Source organism: Rhipicephalus microplus, chromosome 3, assembly GCF_043290135.1.
Source record: "Rhipicephalus microplus isolate Deutch F79 chromosome 3, USDA_Rmic, whole genome shotgun sequence".
NCBI lineage: Eukaryota > Metazoa > Arthropoda > Arachnida > Ixodida > Ixodidae > Rhipicephalus > Rhipicephalus microplus.
In genome coordinates, this window is record NC_134702.1 from 99,255,968 (window position 1) to 99,281,258 (window position 25,291).

At 47.6% G+C, this 25,291-nt stretch overlaps 1 protein-coding gene across 2 annotated transcripts in view; it reads right to left on the minus strand.

The window, feature by feature from the left end:
- Positions 1-16,021: 16,021 nt before the first annotated feature.
- Positions 16,022-25,291, minus strand: part of LOC119159868 (uncharacterized) — a 126,551-nt gene continuing 117,281 nt past the window's right edge. The window contains exons 5-6 of one of the 2 annotated variants that reach the window (XM_075890060.1): positions 22,800-23,008; positions 16,022-22,035 (exon numbers count right to left, since the gene is read on the minus strand). In XM_075890060.1, coding sequence (XP_075746175.1) covers positions 21,122-22,035; positions 22,800-23,008 — 1,123 coding nt within the window. In that variant the 3' untranslated portion in view covers positions 16,022-21,121. Of the gene's footprint in view, positions 22,036-22,799; positions 23,012-25,291 lie in introns of both variants that reach the window. The other variant, XM_075890059.1, reaches the window with a different exon arrangement.

The following is a 25,291-nucleotide window of genomic DNA, read 5'->3' on the forward strand; positions in this document are numbered from 1 at the left end:
AAGCGGTTTCTTACGTCACGGCCGGCGAGTACTCCAGTGTTGTTTAAGACTAACGGGCCGCTCGCGAGTTTATAAAAATACTCGTTACACATTAGGTTCTCGATCAAATCTGCTGAAATTTCGCCAGCTCATTCGTGGACATCTTAGCGTTAACCCACACAATGCGCGTCACGAGCACAAATTTGGTGTCACGTTCTCTCTAATTTCAAAGTAAATACGGTCGACGAAAAATCTCCTTTTCGGTCGGTAAGTATAAACACACGAACTCTGAATTACGTTTCCGATGGTCTGCCCTTCGGGCCACAACGCAGGACGCTTCTTCGCCCACTTATTGTGGGGTGTTTATCTGCACTTAATACCTAGCAGTGTAAGATAGCACTAGTTGTAGCCCAGGCAGAGAATGTGGAACACTCTATTTGATGGAGGGCGCCACGGGGCACGTGACGTTTGCACGAGGCGGTGGCTGACCCAAGTTTTCACCATGCATGCCTGTTTTTTTTTTACTATAGTAGCCACCGAGTAGCCCTGACTATATGGATTTTTATAAGTGAACTAGAGGTCATTAAGGGTAACTTACTGGATTCACAGAGAAGGCAAACGCACGAGGGGGGGGGGTATGTAAGTTAAGGGGGCCGATGAGATTAAAAAGTTCGCGGCCATAACGTGGGAGCAGAAAGCACAAGGCCGACTTGATTGACGGATCATGAGAGAGGTCTTTGCCCTCCTGAGGGCGTAGACAGGCTGATGATGATGATGGATGATGAGAGGGAACTCCGACGCTATAGTGTCTATAGAAGCTGCAAAGCACGGCGCTTCGGCCAGTGGGAATGATAGGTAGTGCGCTGATTTGTCTATGTTTCGTTCTTTCGGCTCTGTTCGGCTCCGTGGGGCCTGGATTCTTTTTGCCACAGGATAAAATTCAGCAAAGGTTTAGCAGTTACGCTTCACCCTTCCAACATTTTAGGCTCACCAATTCGAATCGGCTAACAAAGTTCACAACGGTTCCTTCTTTCATTCGAAACAAAAGCAAAGCATAACAATAAACACAGTCACAAGTGCTTTCAAAGCCCACAAGCATGAGGACTAGGCAAATCCATGAACTTAACACCCGTCATTCCCATGGTGACTGAATCATCGCAGCGCCAGAGTCCTCTCTAGTTGATTTTGGGAAGCTCTATGCATCTGACGGTGAAATGTAAGAGCTGCCTATATCCCACTTTCATCTCCGGTTAGCCAGAAAACAAGGGCAGGCCGGTGAGAAAAGCTCGCCATTGCTTCGTTTTTGTGTTTGCATCCGTTCCAAAGTTTGTCTAACCTAGAGACTCCACCAATGATTGGGCAGATGGTGGGCGGGAGGAGTGTCTTTTGTATTCAATTTATCCTCCAGCCCTTATTTCCTTTTCTTCCCTGCAGGGTACAGCCAGTTGGAGATATGATGTATCGTGTAACGTGCTCCTCCTTGCTTCGATTCTCATCGACATCTTTCGTTGTTTTTCCACCGAATGCAAATAATAAAGCTATTAAAAAAATCCACACAAGCGTTTAGTAAACGCGCTTGCAGCTGAAAATGGAAAGAACAAAAACCATTCTGCCCACATGTGCTGCTCTTTTGTTCTCTTCACAACGCGACCCTTCAGAAGCCTGTATGTGTCAAGCGCGGGTGCACCCACAGCCGAGCTAACTCGAGATTTGCGAAACAAACTGCGCTTTTGTCATCCATGTCGATGACTCCATGACGGTCAGTAAGTTTTTGTTTGATCGCGTGCATTGTAGCGGCCTATAATGATTTTAGCGTCTGGCTGCCGCGCTGCTGCAAACAAACATTCGTTCCTGCTATCGGTCACGTGTTTGTTTAACATTATTAGTAGTAATAAAGGTCCATCAATACAGAGCTGGTCGAGAAAGCAAGTTCACCATCTACCACGAAGCACCTCGGATATTTCGCAATAAGCGCACACACGCAAACACGCACGAATGCATCCGCGCTAAGTGAAATGCTGCGCGGAAACTCGTCTTGTGGGGCGAACATTCGCGAAGCGCACCACCCAACAGGTCCGATTTTAATCTCTCTGCAGCGACGGCGACGACGCTTGCGAAGTACCTGTTGTTGGCAGGCGAGAGTCAGCACATAGTTCATTAGTCATTCTTCAGTATACGGCGTCTCCGTGTGGTTGTTTGTGCTTGTATACAGCGCCCATGTATGCGCACCGGCTGCGCTTTGCCGGCCTATTTCGGGCCCAATCCCCTCCTCATCCTACTTTTGAGCTTTCCCAGTGGTACTCCACCACACACCCTCTCTTTACATCTGCCTCTCCCCTCTTTCTTTGACCTCTCTCCATAAGACCTGAGATAAACGCTAGCTGTGCAGCTGCCACTGCGTAAGAAGTCGCTTTCGTGGGTTGCGTCGTTCACTCTTCGTTCATTCTGACGCTCTGTCGACGAAGGAAAGAAAAGAGAAAGGACTGATAAGGTTCTGATCGACAGCATTCTCCTGGTGATATGAGCGAACGCGATCGTTGTTACGCCTCACTATCAAGTGGATGAAGTAATAATCGAAATATAAGTTGAGAACAGTGTTGCGCGGAACAGCGTTCCAAGGAATAACGTTCTAGGAACTTGTTCTTTTTTGGAAGAACGAAGGAACGCCACCATTTCATTGAGAATCACTGGAACTGTAACGGTAACGCGTTACGTTTACGTAGGAATGGCACGGAGAATGGGGTTCCTTTTGTAAACGTTCCTTGGTATTTAACACACGCAGCACATAATTCAGGACAGGACGGATTGGCGGCGGCGTGAGGTGTGACAATCTAACACTCTTTTGTCACTTGACTATGCTGCATACTGGTTTTCACTTTGAGGCCCCCTCTGAGAGCGCAGGTAAGTGCACGATGCGGAGACCTATATACCACGTGAGGGAAGAACATCTGATTACTTTTCCTGCTGGTATGATCCAGTCCGACAATCAAGGGCCGTTCTGGAGTGTAGGAATGTAGACACACCTTGGAAATTTTTAACTTGAGATTCGAGAATGATCGAGCCACATCGTAAGGCTGCCGCAACGAAAGGGAGCACAATTGCAAATTCGAACCAGCTTGTTGCGCAGTTGTGCCCACTCTTATGGCCCAAGCAGTGCCAGAAAACACTGCCACGCTCAAGCGCCTTCGGACCTGCGGCTTTGCAAGATGTTGTGGCCTCTCCCCTTTTGTTCTCTCGGCAATCACGGGATCGCTTCGGAGAACGAGATTATGCAGACGCATGATGAACCGCGTGGCGTGTTCCAACAAGAGTACGGGACGAGTAACAGCAACAGAAAATTGAGTGAATTCATGGTGTGCTCCGGTTGCAAGGACGCGTTTGTGACATCGGGCAAGGTGCCCATGATGAACGGAACTTTTAGCCGACTCATGGGCGCCTTTGCACGCTTCTCATGGCTCTCTTTAGTGGGAGATGGCGCAACTTTTTGAACTTCGGCAACTTTTCCGGTCGGCGAACTGATTACTAGTGTGTGTGTGTGTGTGTGTGTGTGCGTGCGTGTGTGTGTGTGTGCGCGTGCGTGTGTGTGTGTGTGTGTGTGTGTGTGTGTGTGTGCGTGCGTGCGAGCGTGCGTATTTTGGCGTTTCTGCAGCTCATCCATGCGACCTATGGGCATAGTCGAGGACCCTGCGTACGGCTGCATATAGTGTCTTAGAAAGGGGCGAATGGTCGTCGTAGCAATCACAACGCTTGAGGCACTGAAAGTCAGCCAAGCACTGGTGTGCTAACCACCGTAATCCCACACAGTGATTTTGCACTGCGCACGAATGATTTTTGGGCCCCAACGTAACGGTGGCAAAGCTACATTTTGTAATGGTATCCTTTGGAAGTGAGTCCACTTGACGCGTGCAGCGAGAGCCCAGCTTCATCATTGTTGCGGAAGGTCTAGCCTTGTCACCGAAGGCACTGTGAGCTAAAGTAACTGGGAGATTGGCAGTGCACGAAAGCGAAATTAGGATAGGAGACAGCCTGTAGCATCCTAAGGGACATAGCTTTTGGTGCCGTGAACATTTCGAGTGGAGGAGGGTCTGCATCGGTGGAACTGTGGATAGGGTGCTCGGCTGCTGATCCAAAGGTCACGGGTTCGATCCCAGCTGCGGTGGTCGCATTTTGATCGAGGTGAAATGGCAGAGGCCCACGTACTGTGGAATGTTCGCACACGTTAAGAAACACCGTAAGGTTGAAATTACCAGTGGGGCCCTCCACTACGGCGTCTCTCATAATCATATATCGCGGTTCTTGGTCGAAAAACGTCACATATATATATGTTATTATTATTATTATTATTATTATTATTATTATTATTATTATTATTATTATTATTATTATTATTATTATTATAGAGTTGCGGAAAATACTCTTCAGATAGAATGGTATTGTCAAATCATTAAATGTGGACAAAGTGTCTAAGAACTCTTGGACCCCTAACGCGCGTATACAAGTGGGCGATGTCGTTCAGATTGATGAGAGAGTCCAAATCTTGGCCCAAGGTGGAGGGTGACCGATCGATTATGTGTATAATTATTGCCCTGTTCATAACAACGTCCTGGACAACTCTCGATATGAAGCCCTAGAAAACCACTGTGACTGCCGATCTGCTATACAAGTAGATTCACGCTTTATTGCCATCCAAGAGTACCAAAGGAATAGCTCAACCTGTCCCTCTTTCGAAGAAGGGGTCCCGGCCACGGAGGCCGACGTGATGATGGCTGTTGTGGTCTGTGTGTTTAATAAGAGTGGTTAAAAATGTTGACTACTTGGTACGCTCTTCTTCTGGAGTTCTAAAGATATGTAAGACGTATATTGAAAAATACTAAAAAAACAAAGGCGTCGGTATAGCTATTCACAGCTATGTGGTATATAGGGTAAAACTTATGCGTTGGTGTTCTGCCTTACGAAAAGGCAACGTATCCCCGTGTGTTCCATATACTGTTCGTGCTGTTCATTACTATGTGAGAGCTGAAAGCTGACCCTCGGGCCTCAAACTTGATAAGGCCGCATCGACAACAATTTTAACACGCGCATGGTTCGCTATGTACGCCGTCACTGTGTTTATAAAAAAGTTAACGATTTAGAGTACTCGGTACTCTACTATGGGAGAGCTAAAAGCCGTCCCGAACTTTTGATTGATTTGTGGGGTTTAACGTCCCAAAACCACTTCTGATTATGAGAGACGCCGTAGTGGAGGGCTCCGGAAATTTTGACCACCTGGGGTTCTTTAACGTGCACCCAAATCTGAGTACACGGGCCTACAACAGTTCCGCCTCCATCGGAAATGCAACCGCCGCAGCCGGGAATCGAACCCGCGACCTGCGGGTCAGCAGCCGAGTACCTTAGCCACTAGACCACCGCGGCGGGGCGTCCCGAACTTTTAACGAACGAACGGGACTTTTGACGACATTCGCCTCCGTCCATCAGTGTGCAAGAAGACCTTTCAAGAATAGCCCGCTCATTTTCTACAGTCTCCTTCATATATTTGGCAAAATACATTGTGATTAATAGTTATTTGGTCTGGATTAAAATTATGAGGGATTTCTTTGGACTTACCACACGTTTCTTTTATATGAAAAAAACTATTGAGAGATTTTCCTTACCTTGGAAAAAACCTGAAAGCGTGCGTTCAGCTTTTATGTTACGAGCTTGTAAATTATGTGATCGAAAGTTTTTTGGGGTACAACGCTTGCAATCTTGAAACCGTCTACACGCTGTTTCCCATACTGTGCTGCTGGAGCACATTGCGAGGGATCGGCGCTACAAGAGTGCCTTCCCTTTGCGCCTCGGTGGTCAAAGGACTTCGCTCCTCTGTCGAGACGCGGCCAATCAAGGCTACGCTTGACGGCCTCGTGGAAAGATTCAATTCAGTTTTCGAAACGGCACTAAATAGATTAAAAAATAAACAAACAAAATATAGGATGGGACTGAAGCCAGCAAAAAACAGTCACACAGATCACAGGTGTTTATGGACATCTGTAGACAGGTTCTTGTAAACACTGCTATGACTCATTAACCATACTACTGCAGTTGTGTACACCGCGGCCTGTAAGTGAATACGTTCGTATCAACAAGGAATGTACTCGAGCGACTTAAACGCGCTCGCCGTCGTTAAGGTACGCGATGTTTCAATCACACTCTGACCCCATCGTTCGCCTCCGTGGCCCACTTAATGGAAAGGATTCTCCCGTTCACGCTTTCGCGGTCACGCAGCTGGCCATTTGTTTCGCGCTTCGCGGGTTACATCCTAATTTGCAGGGTGGCTCTAGTAGTGACTTTAGAAGCCGTGTAGCGTCTGTCCTAACGTCGTTAATCATTTCGCCGTTTGTAGAACAAACATGGAGCTGGCTTGGGATTGTAGAACCCTCGCCACAAGTGCTTGAAAGAAAAAGAACAGGAGGAAAAGGAAAGGCAGATATGCTAACCAGTCTAGAACGACCGGCTTGAAAGAAGTGTGTACTTACAGCGTACTGGGCAGATGTCCCTTGCATTGAAGAACGTTAAACCTCCGGTACGTATACGTCGTGTTTTGCGTACGTTTTTCGTGAATGCGGCGGAAGCCGATTGATCGAGCCCACTTGAAGTGAATTATCGTTTGATACAAACTGTTCGTGATAGCTATATAGACGAGCATTTCGCGAACGCTATAATAACGAGATAGTCCTAACGACTCCCCGCGTAGCCGAAAGATTGGCGAGGAAATTTGCACATGTTATATGCAAAAGCCTTTCATCGCCATTTTTATTATTATTACGTCTCCAAAGCTATATGCTAATAGGAGCCATGTGGTTGAAATACCGATTCATTATGCGGTTGCTTTGAGAAAAGTTTGTACTCGGAAAAGCTGTGACGTCGCTACGTCTACCGTACGCAACCGCAGATGTTCTACGGCATTTGGTGAAGGCTTCCGTATTTTTTACTTTCTTTCTCGCCTCCAACTAGAGCCATGTCTCTTACAAATTACACAGCGATGCCGCGTATTGTGTGTACGGTCAGTTTAAAACACCCAGCTTTTCCTTCAATTAAGCCTAATACATAGGCATTTTTGGAACATAAATTGCGTTTTCACTGCATGAATTGCAATTGTGTAGTTACAGAACTTTCTCCAAAACACCTCGTCAATCGTTTCATAAAGTTATTTTTCGGCACTCTTCTTCTGGAGTTCTAATGATAGTAAGCCTTATGTTGAAAAAAACACTAAAAACAAAGGCGTCGGTATATGGCTGCTAACAGCTATATATGGCAGGGTAAAACTTATGCGTTGGTGTTCTGCCTTACGAAAAGGCAACGTTGTCCCCATGTGTTTCATATACTGTTCGTGCTTTTCATTATTATTCAATCCATGGCACTTATCTAAGCAGGTCGTTTGGTAACACCTGCTCCCGCCGCAATCTGGTTCTACGCAGGCGCGTGTTGCTGATTTCTGTCATCAAAAATACAGGAAGTGGCTACGTGTGTTACGATGGGCGCTAGAAAAACATACATTCGCGATTATTTAATGTGGTGTCGGGCCTCCAACAAAATGGCGAAAAGAACAGTAATAGTGCAAGTGCCCCCTATATATTCAGTCGTGTATAAAGAGGTCGCATAAAGATCTGTTAATATCTCCTTATACGAAATTATAACGATGGTAACAAGTATCAATGTACTTACCCGTCATACTTCAAATTGAGAAGCCGAGACGCTGTTTACCTTAAGCTCTATATGTACGCAGTAAACAGTGTGCAATATGAGAACAGAGAAGTCAATAAGGTTATTGGGCCTAGACTTCAATGTGAATCTCTCAACAAAGGCGTTGCTGGGACTCAAAGGCACTTTTCGACTGGTGCGTAGACAATGTGATTGTGTATTAGTCATACATTGCCGATGCCATAGGTATGCGCATGTTTCTTCGAAGACTAGGGACGTTGCTGTCAGAGACTGGCACGTTGTTACTGTGCATAGGCAATGTGGTTGTGCATTACTTGTTGTTGTCACTGCATGCACGACATGTTGTGACTGTGCGTGAACAATGTATTTGTGTATTAGTCATACATTGTCGATGCCATAGGTATGCGCATGTTTCTTCATTAGGGACTTTGCTGTCACAGGCTGTCACGTTGTGACTGTGCATAGAAAATGTGTGTATTACTTGTTGTTGTCACTTTATACACGGCATGTTGTGACTGTGCGTGAACAAAGGAATTGTGTACTGATTCATGTGTGTGGTTTAACGTCCCAAAACCACCATATGAATATGAGAGACGCCGTAGTGGAGGGCTCCGGAAATTTAGACCACCTGGGGTTCTTTAACGTGCGCCCAAATCTGAGCACACGAGCCTACAACATTTCCGCCTCCATCGGAAATGCAGCCGCCACAGCCGGGATTCGATTCCGCGACCTGCGAGCAGACGAGTACCTTAGCCACTAGACCACCGCGGCGAGGCAAGATTTGTGTATTAGTCGTGCAATGTAGATGCCATAGGTATGCGCATGTTTCTTCCTTAGGGGCGTTGTTGTCACTGACTGGCACGTTGTAATTGTGCATAGACAATGTAGTCGTGCTATACTTGTTGTTTTAGCTGTATACACGGCATGTTGTGACTGTGCGTGAACAATGCGTTCTTCTATTAGCCAGGCATTGTGAATGCCATACGTATGCGCATGTTCCTCCATTAGGGGTGTTGCTCTGACTGAACGGCATGTTTGCAGGCATTGCGCATAAACAACGTGTTTGTGCATTAGTTGAGCATTGTCACAGCCATGAGCGCAGGGTCCTACATTAAAGGGATGAAAACGTTACCCGCACCTGCTCCGGCGTTAGTGGAGTACAACAGCAAACAAGCTTCTAATGAGTGCGCAATCAAAGCTTGTTGGTGCTTCCTGATGTTGTGATTCGCTACAAGGTACGACACGGACTGAAAAAACTAGTGAACGACTGCGTGGTTTGTCTTAACGCTGTTTCTTCTTTTTCATACCATGTCATACTTGGCAATGCACTGACAACGCATCGCAACATTAAAACAAGTAACGCAACGGATGCAACTGTGAAAATGAAGCGATCACACGCTGCTAGCCATGGTCAGTATTTCGTCCCCGGCTTTCTGGTGTTATAAGAGGCAAGTAAACAGTTCTATGACATTAGAATGCAGCCTCAGCACTTATAGGCGGCCCTTATTGTCGAAAGCTTGCATGTTCATGACACTGAGTTTAACTAAAGACGGAAGAGGGCCGAAGGAATAAATGTTGGTTACAGACTTAGTACCCCTCTCCCCTTGAATGACGACTTATATGGCCCTATTCGCACGTCCGCTGTCTTAGTCGTATTGATCTTGTGGTCACAAAAAAGCAGCACGAGGTAATTAGACGAAGACACAGAACGACGCAGAAAAGCATTTCTGTGTCTATATATGTCTTCTGCTTTCGTATACTACGTCGCGCTGCAGTTCTCTCAGGCTAAAACCAACTCAACCAAGTCAGTTTTACCGGATTTTGCAGTGTTCGTATACACTGTACTCAAATTTCACTCGTTCACACAACCCTTGCTTTTCCCTAGTACAGCGTAGCTGATTGGAGATCTCCACAAAGGTTAGCACACATTCTCCATCTTCCTGCCTTTCTTGAGTGGATACACTCACACACATGCACATATGCGATATATGCGCGCAAAGAAGGCTTTTTCGTGTCGCAACGTTTAAGCTAAACATGGCCATCCTCAAATAGGGACAGTAAGTCGCGCCGAGCGCCCCGCCCTTAATTCGCGGAAATTAGCAGTGCTAGGTGAGCTGACACTGAAACCCTGTTCTCGCATGCTGCAGGTGCAGCAGGCTCGGAATGAACTTGGCAGGTGAGCGTGACGACGACCTCTCGCTTTCGCCACCGCCTTCTGATGGGCGCGCACGCGATCAAGTGCCCGAAGACACGAGCACGTAGACATCAGGGGTGTCCCGCTGGCGGTAACCACTCGTGACCGATGAACGCACGGTGTCCACGTGGGACAGTCACCGAAGGTTCTGCCGTGCAGTCTTACAACTGCTCCGTATGGCTCTACACGTTGAAGCTCTTCGCTTTCGACAGCAGCGTCATCACGTACGCTGCTACATGACATGCGGTGCGAACAAAATGGGAGGGACGCGATTAAGGTTCACCGGGAGATCTCGGATCTGGTGATCACAAGTCAAGAGTGTCGCGGATCCTTATACATCTGAGCAAGACCAAGGAGTTTCCAATAAATACGTTTGAGGGAACACTGGCATTAGTGTCGACAATGCATGGCACTTGGCAATGATAGGCAGTACACGGCTTGCCTAATCGTCGTTCTTTCGGCTCAGTTTGAGTTCGTAGCCAGGCGCCGCTGTGTCACGAGGCGATTAATCGGCAAATGTTCAGCAGTTGCATGTCACTGCCTTACCCTTTTAGGCTCACCAATTCAAATCGACTCATAAGTGTGGCAGCTTGGGCTTGTTGGTATGGCATGATGATAGTTATAGCGCGAGAGCAAAATGAGGACACAGAGACAAGAAAGACACGGAGGACACGAGCACCCTTCGTGTCCGTCTTGTCTCTGTGTCATCGTTTTGTTCTCGCGCTATAACTATCGACTCATAAAGTTTGCAATGGTGCGTTTGTTCATTCCAAACAAAGTGAAAATACAGCAATAAACTAATGCGCAAGTGCGCTTGAAGTCGCGAGCACGAAGAATAGGCACGTTTGTGTATACCAATCATTCCCATGGTGGCTGAACAAAAAGAGCGCCAAAGTCCCCTCTAATTAGTACTGTAAAAAATCATATGCCTAAGATAAATCAAAGGCGAAAGCCATCGTCTTTTCTACTTAGTCATTGTCTCCCTAATCAATCTCCGAATAACACGCCGAACCTTTCAATAAGTATATGTATTATTCTTGATATATCCATGTATGTCGTACGCACCCCACAGCGATCACAGCCACAATATTTCCTTAAGTGCTCGCAAGCCATCAGTAGGACCATGGCTTGATTATCGACAGCGGAACGTGATACGGCTGAAGTCCTGCGTCTACTGCTATTAAACCCAGTAGTCAAGTTTAATCTCCCGTGTATTCTTTGTAGGTCTTCTTCTTTCTATGTCTGTCTTTTCATTCCTTAATACCCTTCCCCCCCGTATAGGATAGCGAACCATACGTCCATGTGGTTGACCTTTATGCCTTCACTTCCTCTTCATCCTCCTCTTCCTCGCGTGAGAAACTAGCGGGGTCTTCTTAACTTCTCGTAGTGCTAAAATGGTGTGCTTATACGTGTACAACACCGCAGGCCCAGAAGCGACCCGAAGAAACGTGCGAAACCAGGCGGCAGCAGATAAAGGCCGGAAAGAGCGGACGCTCCGCTGGGTGGCGCTAATTCGCTTCGACACGGTCCCTCCATCACGCACGTCCCTTGCGCGACGCTCTCGCGCTGGTCGCCGCGCTATCAGCGCGAGAACTTTCGCGTCGCCGGTTCACTTGCGACGCGTCTTATTTCTGTCGCTGCCCTATACGCACTGCATTTGTTTCTTTGTCGTGCTCCTTGCACTCGCGCATGCTACATCGCCGCATCAGACCGCGCATACTGCGAAGCCAACGCATGCCGAGCAGCAGCCGGTTGCAATTAGCGAAGGTTCACCCCCTTTTCCTCAGAAAAGGTGGTCGCCAGTGTATCGCGTTTGATTTTTTCTTTGCTTCGTGTTTTTGTCACCAAGTAACGAACGGCGCCTCTTCTCGGGAGTGTTGTTTTTAGTACAAACTGGCACGACGGCAGCGTGTGGACATCCTGTTCGCGTAGAAAACCATTTGTCACTCTGCCCCAGTGCTTCCCCGCCTCCTTTATGACCATCTCTTCGCCAGTCTCGCCTGCGTGGAGGAAGGAAGAAAGGTGAAGAAACGAAAGACGGGAGTAACTGAAGAAACCACATCTTTCTGCGGTCGTTAAAGAAGGGTGGGCCATGGTATATGCAACCAAGGGCAAGGTGCCAATAATCCATGAGGCAACAGGATACAATGACTTAAGGTTCAGGTCCTTACCGTAAATTCATTAATGCTACGCAACATTTAATGTTGCTTTCTGTGCAGTCGGTATACAATGGCGACGTTAGATTGCGAACATGCCTAGTAGTAGGCCTTGTTGCGGTTCGGAAGGAGGAAGTTGCTGGCATCCCACCGCTGCCACCAGTTGTTATGGGTCGAAGGAGGATGTTGCTGATGGCATCAAGGAATGGGGGACTACCCGGTCTCCTTTCAGCTCTGGCGCCGGTCACAACAGCTTCCCCGTCGCCAGATGAATCAGCGAGGTCATCAGGCACCGCTGCTGCTTGAAGGAACGACGAAACGGTCCGCATTTGAAAGTCGGGAACTCGCCTTTGCTTGCCGCATTGTCTGGGAATCTTCGACAGCGTCTGGCAGACTGAGCACCGAAGGGATTGAGAGCCTCCCCAGTAGACCGGCTTACGCACAATGGCGTCTGGCCAGACGAATTTCCGGGCCAAACTTAACAGCCTATTAAGAGTTGTCAGGGGGAGATGGAGAAAAAACTTTTATTTGAACTGCCGCAACTGATCTTCCTCAGGGTGGAGCCCTAATTCTGGGCCCCATTTGCTCGCAACCCTCCACGAGCCCTCTGGATCAACTGTCATCTGAAGCGTGCTGTCTTTGAGATGCTTTATACCCTCTCAACCTCTTTGCGACCACACAAAGAATCAAGAAATAGATGGAACATTTACCTTTGTGTACAAAAACATGACTTCGTGCTACAGGCTTTGTATATACAAACTTTGCATGTATATTGAGGCTGCGAGGGATTATTTGGTTTCTTTCGAACAGAGACCACTGAAGGAGCATTTTCGTTCGAGCTAGTACGTGACTCATTCTTGCGGTCTTCGTTTCCTTACGATGCGATTCTTTCCCTAAGTTCCACCAGGTCTCTCTCGAATCCACATGAGGGAGACGTAGTCGGTCTGAGGGCCTAGACAGACAGACAGACAGACAGACAGACAGACAGACAGACAGACAGACAGACAGACAGACAGACAGACAGACAGACAGACAGACAGACAGACAGACAGACAGACAGACAGACAGACAGACAGACAGACAGACAGACAGAATAGTTAACATTACTAAACAACAATTCAGGAGAGCCTGGTTTCAGCACGAGAACCCTGCGACCTGCTCTCACGTTGGAACAGGCATGGACTACCTGCCAGTGGTAACGTGGGCCCCTTCGACTGCCCGCTAAGCTGACGGTGACGATCCGTGCGTTTGATGGCGCAATAAAAGCCTTGTTTTGGGATAATTTGGGCCTTGAGTTCCTTGGATATGTGGGAGAAGTCCCATATCATGTGCTCAAGCGTACACACACTCCCACAAACCTGGCAATCAGGAGATATATTCATGTAAATCGAAACTTTAAGCTTGACAGGCGTAAACACCCGTCTGTAATTGTCAGTACAGCCGCAGAGCACTACGCGTTCCGAACGCAACCGCGGATTCGCGTTCTCACTCAGAGAGATCTCGCGCTGCCGTAAGTTCCCAAGCCGAACTAGCGCCGCAGCAGCGCTTCGCCCTTTCCACCTTTGCGGCGTCTCGCCCAGAGGCGCGGCGCTCCTCCCGCGGCGGCGTGAAATGGCGGTCGCGATTGGACACGCGTTACGCGCTTGCGCCACGCATCAGCTGCTGCCGCTGCAGCAGCTTGCGTAGAGACGCGGCGGCGCCGAGCCGAGGCAGCCCAGTCAGCGGTCGCACGCGTTTCCATGTCTTTATGTGGTTCGTGTCTGACAGCACGAGACGAGACGTTGCATCCGGGCGTGCGAGGGTCCCCAGCCCCGGAAGGAAGTCGACTCGCCTCATTTTCCTTTCGAAAGACACGAACGCGTAGCAACGCGCTTTCGAGGCCGTGTCTGCTCCGTCCGTAGAAGAACACGGCAGCTAGTGCTGAGCGTGGGTGTTTTGGTACAGTTACATGAAGGCCGTCTAACACCGCCCATATCTGCGCTGGAAGACCGGAGAACGGCGACGGAAAGATTTGTGGAGATCGCCTTTCCACTCGAGCGACGACGAAAGGTTGCCACATTCGCAGCGTCAACTTTCACGCGCACATGTGTGTGGCCTAGGCGCGATGTTGTCGCCCCAACCGCGTCGTCATAGAGCGACTTTTTGAAAAGGATCGTATCGCTTTCCCTTGGGGCACCCCGCTAATTTCCTTAGTTCCATCAGGCCATCTAAACTTGTCTGGCGCACCGGCCCCGGAAACGTACACTCCCTTTTTTCTCACGTGTTGTGTCATTTCACCCGATTTACTTTTTGTTTCTTTTTTTCATCTATACTAATTAGGTTTTTTTTCGCTGTCGTCGAGACCACCATCGGCCGACCACCATCTTAGTCACATTTTGCCTTACTGTATGTACACCCTGTAAACAGCTTTGCCTGTATACAGCCCGTAACTTATTCTACAGTCAAACGCCACTACAAGAAAGTGCGCTGGACCTTGAAAATACTTCGTTATGCAGGTGCAGGGCGCGCACCGTCGTGCTGGCCTTAAAGTTGCGGGATGTTAACGACCATTGGCTACACTCTTAATCAGGTCTAGGCTAAAAAGCTGGCGATATCCAGGAAACTATTACAAAATGTCCGTTTTCCTGGCTATACCTAGCACATTAAGTGGAACCTGATTAAGACAGATATGCCGGTTATTCCATTATTGAGGCGTTCCTTGAGGGCCAGGAGGGGGGGGGGGGCATGGACTGCAGCTTGCACTTAACATCTCGGAAAGCGTGACATAAAATGTGACATGAACCAAGGCGTCCATATCCATAGTGTCATAAAATAATTTTTTTTCGTCTGTACTCATTTATGAATATGGACAGAAGCCTGTACACGCACTATAGTGCGTGTACAGGCTCCATATATACCTAGTACCGCTATCATGAGCATCTGGTATAGCGACGGCTCATTGCTCTGCCATAGTTGAGTACGAAGTACTCGACAGTGTTCAACACTACTTCTAAACACACACGCTGAAAACTGGAGCGCCTGGAACCGAGCCGAGTGAAATTTTGAACAACTTTAAACCGATGACATTTATTACTTGTTCGGGACAGATTATTGGCTCACCTCGGGAGAGTGCGTATACTGCTCTAAAGCGTTCACAGTTTATTCTGGACAGCTGTATCTTTTATTCAAACTATTCTTTGCCTAAATTTTATTTCACTAAAATAGCTAGGCGCATGGTAATTTTCAACATTTTTCGTAATGAATATCAAGATGATTGCACGCGCTTCAGAATAAAATTGTTGAAGTGTTCAATTGAACCTTTCATCAAAGCTTTGCTTCACATAGATTCCAGCAAGTGACATGGTCACTGTGTAGCATTTCCCCCCTGATTAAGTCCTTCTCTAAGCGCAGTAACAAGATACTCGGTTAGGCATAAGATGATGGCGGTGAAACAACTTTATGCAGTCCGGCGAGGTTGATTCGAGCCGGACCTCAGTCTCGACCCAGATATTGGCCTCGAGCGACATCATCGGTTCGCTGGATGGCCTACAGCTGTAATTCTAACATTCCTAATATTAGCGCTCCGCTCAGTAAGTACAGGTATTTTAAAATATTTTATGCCACGGAGGGAGAACAATGTTCTTGCTCGGTTATCTATATACAAGGCCAATGTTTTCTTGTAGCATATACTACACAGTCACACACACGAGTCGTACAGACTGACATGACCTCAAAGCGAAAATTCGTCTTCTTCTTTCTGAGGAAAAACAAAAAAGATACTTTATTTTTTTTGCTATACTCGACGTCAATTCAGGACCTCGGCGGTGTGACATACGCGAGTATATGTGCTTCTGTTGAACGTTCTTGAGACTTCTCCGAGGCAACTACATATTCAAGGCCGTGCAATTAACTTTTGCAAATGCACATTGTGTACTATGGCGTGATTGCCATACGCACTATCGTACCGCCATACCTCCCAAGTGATGGAGAAGAAAGAGACACACAAGTCGAGTCATTTGTTGTTCTCATTGTACAGTCGTATAGCTCATTTTATTGTTCACAAACACACGTCACTTCCATCCGTCCAGGATCGCTTTTGTCCCGTTCTCACGCTCCTATATGAACAATAGCGCTACAGCGAGGGAAGTTTATATGTACAGTCATACGGATTTCTTCGCCCGGAGCTGTGGAACAGAGCGCGAGTTATGACGGTTCTTTGTTTTCTTTTTCACTTCCCGCACTTACACACACGCACTCAGGCTGCGACGTGGACACAGGGGAAAGTACAGACGGGTTCACTGTCAAAGGGAACACCTGCGTGAGCAGCATGTTTAGATTTCGTTATCTTACGGAATCATAGCGGCTTAGATATTCATAAGTCTACTGGTGGTTAAAACTTCCGACTCCTCTTGACAGACTATTGACTTCCACGAAGATTGTTTGTTAATCTACTTGCTCTTAGAGAGCCAGGAATATTGATGGTGTGCATTCGAGTGTTCCCTTTTACAATGGACCATACTGTACATACACAAGCACGAGGACATGCACAGAGCAAGGAAAGAAAGAAAGAAGAACAATGGGAGACATCAGAATTCACCAGAGTTTCGGCTTTCGCCACACATTGATAGAAGCGCACTCCTCATTAAGAAAATTTTTTAAAGAAAAAAAAAGTGTTAGCATATCGCTCTCGTGGGATTTCGGGAGACACTTAAACGAAGCAAAGCTCTGGCGGAGCGCGTATTTGCGTAGCGCCTTACGCTAGTAGATTCGCGAAACAAATTTATTTCACGTTAATTGGGCGGAAACCAGATAATCTACGATGCTCGACCGAGAACAGTGATCTGTAATGTGTGTGTAGCACATTTTTCGTGAACGACCGAAACTGGAATGGAAACAATTTTCTCTGGGATTTTGTCCAACCGGCACAATTGCGGGTGGGCGGCGGTCGCATATTGATCGAGTCGAAGGACTGGAGGCACGTTTACCGCGCGATGCCTCAGCACGTCAAAATGGCTGATGGTCGAAATTTTCGGAGCCCTTCATTACTGCATGCCTCTTAATCATATGGTAGTTTCCGCATCTAAAAACCAAAATATCGTTGTTACAATCTGCCGTCTGTTAGGTTACAGCTACGTCGCTATCACTTCCATTTCTCAAGTGTTTTTTTCAGGAGGATTTCCGGTCTAGGGTGCCTGAAGTCTGCGTGCGTCAGCTCCCAGGCCCAAACCAGTTTATTGTTTTACCTCCGTAAGGCCACAAATGTGTATATGTGCACTTTTTTTTTTTTCAGAATAAAGCCTTATTTCATAGCTGCTGTTTTCGTGCACTTCTCTTCGTTCCAGTGTAAACGCAGTCTATTACGTGGCGCAAAGCACTAAGGCTTCGCACTAGTGAAGCAAAGAGGCGGAGCCAATTTCACATACCGGGTACAACGTTTCACATATATACCAGTGACGTCCCCTTGCCTTCGATTGCACAGTATAGTCGGAGACAACGGGCAAGAGCACAATTTGATCGATGCAATCAACAACACATACGTGAGAATACGGGAAAGCTTAATGGAAATTCTGATGTCTCCAAATACATTCACGTTAATGAAGCGTCTTTGGTAAAAAAAGATACAGATCGTGCGTGCAATCCTCAATGCTTCGTGAGCGCTGGTCGTTTTCGAGCAAAGCCCACTACAAGAACTATCCCATTACTCTCAGAACTCATATACGACGTAATATACATTTTTGGCGTTGCAAACGCGGAGTACACCTCGACCATTATGGCTTCCGAGATCAGCAGCCGGCGTGCCGCTAGCTCACCTCGGAGGCTACGCGGCCACTATTCCGCAGCACCAGCACAACAAGAGATGGCGCCACATGTTCCAGTCAGCGATGTCCGGCGCCGTTCAACTAACAATTCGCGTACGTACCTGTTACACAAACAAGTTTCGAGGCCGTGCTTTCGTACCGAGTTTGTTTGTTTCAGTTGTACAAATTCAAAGCGCGAAAAGTAAGGGAAGTTGCTCGATCGATAAGTATGCGCGAACTCGCGATAATATATAGTTCTATGACGTTACTCCACAATAAAGGAGTTTACAGTACTCCATTTTTTTCTGTTTGTTTTACAGTGTTTCCGAAGGGTACAGACCTAGAGATTAAAGGCTTTCATGCGGAACTGTGTTCTTAATTACCAGAGAACTCGAGTTCTTTGCTTTTTTGAAGCTGGTAGCACGAATTCAGGTTACTTTCAAGGATCACACTTGGGCTAAGTGAAGTAAACTGAAATGGACAAGTAGTTATTTCTGCGTACTGTATATTCGTTCTTTTCTACAGTTGGCCCATTCGTTATACTGTAAACTGAAATACTCTCGTGATCAATAATCTCGAGCCTGATAGAGAACTGTGGCTTTTCATTCGAAGTGATCTTTTATGTCAACTGGCACGCCCTTGCTAAAACTATGGCCAGCATCAGAATTGGACGGTAATTCCTCTTACCGAAAATCCCAGCGTAGAAGATATTACTGAAGATTTGATCACACCCATGTAACAGCTCAGCTATAAATCAACACAACATTTACGTAAATGGCTTCACGTGCTAAATGAAAACGACGTGGCTTTGTGTTTATTATCGTATACACGATGTGTCAAAGACTGCTGCAGCTGACTGCTGCACGCAGCCTAAAATATGTCGGTTCTCGTTGCCGAAATCGGAGGAATAAACATAAAATGAGTAATCCCTTCGTATCAAAAAGCTAGTACATTGGTGTGCCTAGCACATGAGTGTTAACTGTGCCCACTACTGGGTAAAAACTGTTTCGCAATAAAAAAAAAGAAGGACAAGAGAAGAAGAAGAAGAAGACAGAGAGAAAGCTATCTCTCATGTAATGCTCGAATCACTTCAAATAGGAAAAAAATGAAGCTGGTGACGAGGGCTGCGAAATTGCACACAACAGCATGCTTTGTTCTTATAGCCTCACACTCAGCAGTAGCATATATTCAGTGGTATTGCAGCTAAGTTTCGTATACATATTTATATATTTATACTATATATATACTGGCGATATTTATGTACATCTCAATTACTGGTGGCCTGCAGTTTATGCGACGGGTTTTGTCTATAGGGCTTCCTTCTTTAGTTCTCTCAAGACCATCGAGTGTGGGAGAAAACAGCCGCAGTTATGTTGCTGGCACCGCGGAGTTAATCACTGCAAGTAAACGTATATTGCGGAAAAACGCATCATCCCGTATTTGTCTCGATTCCCATAGGAAATATAACATAAAGAAAGCTATACCTTTGAAACGAAAGACAGCGCCGGTCGGGTCGGCGACAACAAAGCCTAACCATTGGGAAGGCCTCTTGTTTGAAAATATGTGCGATATTTTTTTTTTCTTGATAATGTAATTTTTCATCTGCTGTGTGGTTGTGCGAAACAGCCCGCGCCAAAACGTGGCCAATTTTTCTCCCCTGGAGTACAGGTATGCAATATAAAACTCCAGCATACGTCGATTTACAATAAAGCCAATAACCATCGAATATGCATCGTCTTGCGCAGTTAGGTGTGCAGTGCCAGCTGAAACTGACTAAACGGTACAAGTTTTGTCGAAGTACTCACACGACCATGTCGTTCATAAAACACGAGCTTCAATGTATTATATATAGTATCAAACACACAAGACGTGTATCTTTTCCTCGGAGCACCCAATTTTACAACATATTAGGCAAACAGTGTTTTTATAGTCATGACACGTCAACTTGCTTCGAAATTTTCACCGAGAAATAGCCGTACTCTGACAGAATCTTGTCTACGAGGAAATTCTGAATTTTTTTTTCTCGAGAGCACAGCAGCCATAATTCACACTTGAACTGTTGTCCACACAAGTCATTAAAGAGAGATGAAAATTTTGCTGACATAGCCACAGCACCGAGCGCTTACGACTGTCCACACCGAAAAGATCTTTGCCATCGTGGTAATTGGGAAGGGCTAAAAATTTTTGCCATTGCCAGCGTTGAGCACGAAAAAGCAAACGTGGCTTCTATTACACGCATTCAATATAAATCTTTATGGGCTCCCCTTAAGTGGGTTTTTGTAAACAAGGCTTCATCAAATATCACATGCACCGCTGCTTTCGAGTTCATCATGTTCGTATTAAACGGTTACGTATACGTACGTTCATTTTGCAGCGGAACAAGAAGATGAGAAGCGCTTCTGTAGCAGTTGAATCTAGCCGCACGAAATAAAAAAAATCGACATAGAGGGCACAGGAACAGAGTGACGGACATGCGTACACATCACGCAAACTCGTCTTAGCAGTATATCGTTCACGGCACCAGTTCAAGCGCACGGCATACGGGCTGTAAAGTTTGACCAGCAAAGCTTTGCGGTCCGTCGATGGCTTTGCGTCCGTCCGTCTATCGTACACGCTCATACGCACCAAAACATGACACGCACACATACACGCAAGTAGGGCGTTCCACAGCAAATATCCTGCTGCAGAAGGACTCATCTTGCACACACGCACACTCCGTGCCACGTACTGCGCGAAGAGCTCGTATCCTTAAAAGCCTACGTGCACGCGGCAATAGGCTTCGTTGGTTTGTGAGATGGAGCTCAGTCGATTGGCTATGCAAACCTACTGACTGTCATCAGATGGTACGGTACCACGCTGAAACTATTGGCTGCATGATGTGAACTCAGTTGCAGCGACATGAAGTGAACCAGCAGGAAATGAGAGGGAGCTGCGTGTGCGCCTACTCTTTCAAATCTTTCATTCGACGAATGTAGGCGCTGAGCCGTGCTCCAAATCTCGGCGAATGTGTTGGCAGGCGGCACGTAAACGCGCGGTGCCATGCACCGCCCTTCCCCCATGCTTCCATCTATGGGATCTATAGTACATCGTCGCTATACCCGCCCGGTTGTAAAACAACCTCTAAGGACGTTTGCTGTACAAATTTTTCCTACGCAGGAACATCAGCAGACACCAACACGAACACACTTAAACCGGGAAACTTTTGGCGAGCACTTCGCGAAGATAAGGCGTCACGGAGGGTAGCGCGTGCACAGATGTCAACATATATACAGCAGGGCGTCTATGTACACAACACTCATTGCACAACACATCCTGTACTAGCAACCGGCCTTGCCGTCCTGCTGCGCGGCCGCCATGGCAGCCGCAGCAGCAGCGGCCATCGAGTCTCTGCGACGCTGTTCGAGTCCGTTCACAATGTTCTCGATGCTCCTCAGGTCGTTCGAGGTTGACCGCGACGATAAGAGCGAAGGCGAGGCGCGTTTCCTGGACGCTGACGTAGCAGCGGCGAGCGAGACGCCGGAGCCGAATCCGCCGGTGGTGCTTCTACACGAGGAGCCCTCCGAGGACGAGTTGCAGCCGCCGTCGTCAGAGTTTACTGGCGTACCGGGTTTGCTAGAGCACGAAGCAGCGGCGGAGGACGCCATTCCGCAGTCCGGTATCAGGGGAGGAGGAGTCGTCGACGAAGGCGGCGTCGGGTGCCGCTGGTGTTGCCTCGGGAAGGCCTCGTGAGGCGACCGCAGATCCGGCGGCGGCGGGGAGCCTTCCTCGTCGAAGAAGCCACCGGCGCCAGGTCGGAACCGGAAGGGAGAGTGCTGAGACGCCGTCGCCGACACGGGACTACCCGGTAACGTGTAGGGCGAGAAGCGGTGCTGCTTTAGCCTGGCGGCAACCTCGGAGTAGCCCGCCGGGTTGAGCAGCGGGTGGTTGGCCGCCATGAGGAAGGAGAGCGCAGCAGGAGTGGTCGCCACACCGGGAGGAGATGTCGGCAGACCTGCGGCGGCGGCCGCCGCGGCTGCCGCAGCGGCGGCGGCACCGGGGAAGAACAGCTGCGGCAACGTCAGGCCCGGCGGGTACAGAGACGGCGGGTAGAAGTACGGCAGCAAAGGCGACGGCTGCGGGAGACCGGAGACCGCTGCGCTCGAAGACAGCTTGCCGCCTCGGTCGTGAAGGTCGATCGAGCCGGTGCTGCTGAGAGGAGAGCGCCCGTCGAGCCGGTCGTCGCGCCGGTCATCTGCGGTGGCATGTGCAGGAATGCGATTGAGACGACGAAAACGAAAGAACCATTCGCCCGAAATGTTTCATAATGAACGTATGCTTGAGTATTGTGTCGAATTGGCACATCACCAGCCACAGTTTCCCATTTCGCCTTCCTGTAGTTTGTATCCCTGTTTTCCAAGCCCTGGGGTACGGATCCTGTCAAGCCTGATCTACAGCGTTTTTGTCTGTACCCACCAAGCTCCAGTGAGTGTCTTTGAAGCTAGAAATATATCCTGATTGATTGATTGTTTTGTTGATTGATTGATTAGTGTCCTACAACGGCATCAATGAAAGTCCGAAAAAAGAAACACTGCAATTCAGCTGTTTTGATGTGCTATATATGAACGGTACATGAGCAGCTATACCTACACAATGGAGTGAAATCGGTGTTAGAGTGCTTGAGCTGAACTGCGACATTGGGTTCACCACTTATAAAAGCTGACAAAGCTGTGCTTACCATTGTAAAATTGCTCAGTATGATCTTCATCAACCGGGGCCCCATGAAAATACTCAAATAGTGTTCACGTGTATGTGATATATCTCTAAACTACCCTGAGCAGGTAGATCCACTACTGATATACAACAGACAAGACTAAATACGGCAGTTTCATGCTGCAGAATTTTCCTGTCGACTTCCAACTAAGCCACACCTGCAGTTGCAAGTCGCAAACTTGCCTGACGCCTACGTTAGCGCAAGCCGCAAACAAATGCGTAGCGTAAGCATGAACCTTAACCTACCGCTGTCGCGACCGGGGCTGGCACCGAGCACGCCATCCGGCCTGAGGTCCGACGCCTCGCCGACGTCCAACTTGTCGTCGTCGTCGCTCGAGTCTTCCTGACCGGACACCAGCGTCGTGTGGTGGTGGTTGCTGGCCGACAGGCGGCTTCCCACAGACGAGCCCTGGGAGTGCAGGGAAGAGGGCGCCTGCTGCAGAAGCATCACCTGTCTCCTGCGACAAAGGGAGGGCGAACCCAACCATAGGCTTCCTATAGCAACTGGCCATGGTCCAAAACAACGATTGACGGCATTGCATTGTTCATAACAGAATAATTTCTAAGCCTTCAAGCACCTTGATTATGATGCCATATTAAACAGCCTTTGAATATCTTGATGTTCTTGCCTTTTGTAGAGTACTGTTAGTGGCACCGTGCGTTACCCCCTCTCTCCCTCTCCCTCTCTCTCTTTATCTCTCTCCCTTTCTCTCTTCTTTCATTTTAAATTCTGAACTTCCCTTATTTCGTACTACACTGACTCATGTTTTAATTAATTTAACTTGCCTCAGAACAATGCGAGCAGACAGTAAAAGGAAGTGGTTTATCCTGAAAAAAGAATGATTCTCTACTTCGCAAGAGGAGTCGGAAGTTTCTGATGTTCTTAATTTGATCCGGGCCCCGCCGCGGTGGTCTAGTGGCTAAGGTACTCGGCTGCTGATCCGCAGGTCGCGGGTTCAAATCCCGGCTGCGGCGGCTGCATTTCCGATGGAGGCGGAAATGTCGAGGCCCGTGTGCTCAGATTTGGGTGCACGTTAAAGAACCCCAGGTGGTCAAAATTTCCGGAGCCCTCCACTACGGCGTCTCTCCTAATCATATGGTGCTTTTGGGACGTTAAACCCCACAAATCAATCAATCATTAATTTGATCCGAGGAAATGAATCAATTCGCAGGCCGGTCGATCTATATAGTATATACCGGGGCGCACATATAATAACCCGCCGAGCCACGTGTGTGCCATCTATATTATATGAAGCATTCAGCATCACGTTGTTTTTCTTTAAAAATGCGTGCATTGCTCTCCCGAATAATAAAGATATATAAATTGGGGCTAGCAGACTAATAGTGATCCCATCCCATCTCGCAACAGTTGTGAGTAAAACTTCATTAGACGAAATATATACACGAGATTTATACGTGGACTCAGATTTATAATAATTACACATTCTTCCTACTCTGATATATGGCAAATTTTGACATTTCATTCAGTGAAACTATGATGACTATACCTATAAGTGAAGTTTATGTAACATGTGTGGACACCTCCCTTGAATTCGACATTAGACTGAAAGGGAATCGTGGCGAGGGTAATTTTCGAAAGCGGCATACATCTCTGATAGCAAAGTTCCTTGAAACTTCATGTACACTCTGTTATGGTATGATCTTTATATTGTTTTAAATCGGAGACAAACGCAGTAGCGCCGAGGCATCGCCTATCTTCGTTCACTCCGTGCCAACCTACTTATAACGGAACCTACGAGATAGCGAGATACGCCTACGAGATATGCCTATAGCGCGCACAAGCACGACCGAGCAACGACATTAACAAAATTAATTATTGTTAGAGCACTCGCTTTTTGACTTCGTCTAACACGCATGCATTTGGGGAAGTAAGCGGGCACTCGGAAACATAGAAAGAAAGAAAGAAAGAAAGAAAGAAAGAAAGAAAGAAAGAAAGAAAGAAAGAAAGAGATGCATTCGTCAGGCACCAGCACGTGTATAAAGCTCATTACCATGGGAACGCCCTCGTTAATGGTTACCCCCCTCTTCGAGTCATGAACCGCGGTGAAGACAGCGAGGCGCACACGCTCATCGGGCTTTATAGCTCCGACACGAGACGCGGTCGTTTCAGAAAGGGAAAAAAAAATGGAAGGGCCACCAGCGAAGCCACGCGTACGTGACGCGGCATAGCTGCAGCCTCCGACAAACCAGAGCGCTTATTAATAGAACCGCGCATTACCGCGACCAAAGTAGAGAATATATAATGAACAGGGAACTCCGAGGAAGCTATGTGGGCGTTTATGCGTGTTTATGTTGGGGCTATACAGGCCACGGACCGTAGCTCATGCAAGAAAGAACGCACGCTTACGTACACCGCCTACGCGTTCGCGCTGATGGTTAAGCGACGTGATGACGGGCCGGTTAGGGAGCTTGAAGAATTAAAGAGAGTGAAGAAAGAAGAACGAAAAAGGTTAAATGGATCAACGGTGTACGAAGCGGCCACGTTATGCTAAAGCACAGTTCTCTCACGCTCGCCCCATCAATCCTGGCACTGCCCTTTGACGAATGGTGGCCGTGCCAGCGCCTCTAATAGTCGTATAAAAGACTGGTTTTATATGGGAAACCGCGTGTACCATTAGGCCTGCCTGCAGACCGAAAGTTTATGTACGGGAGACTATGCAGGTAGTGCATGCGGCTGCCCCCGCTTTATAAACCTTGTAAACGTTCTCCTTCTCCAC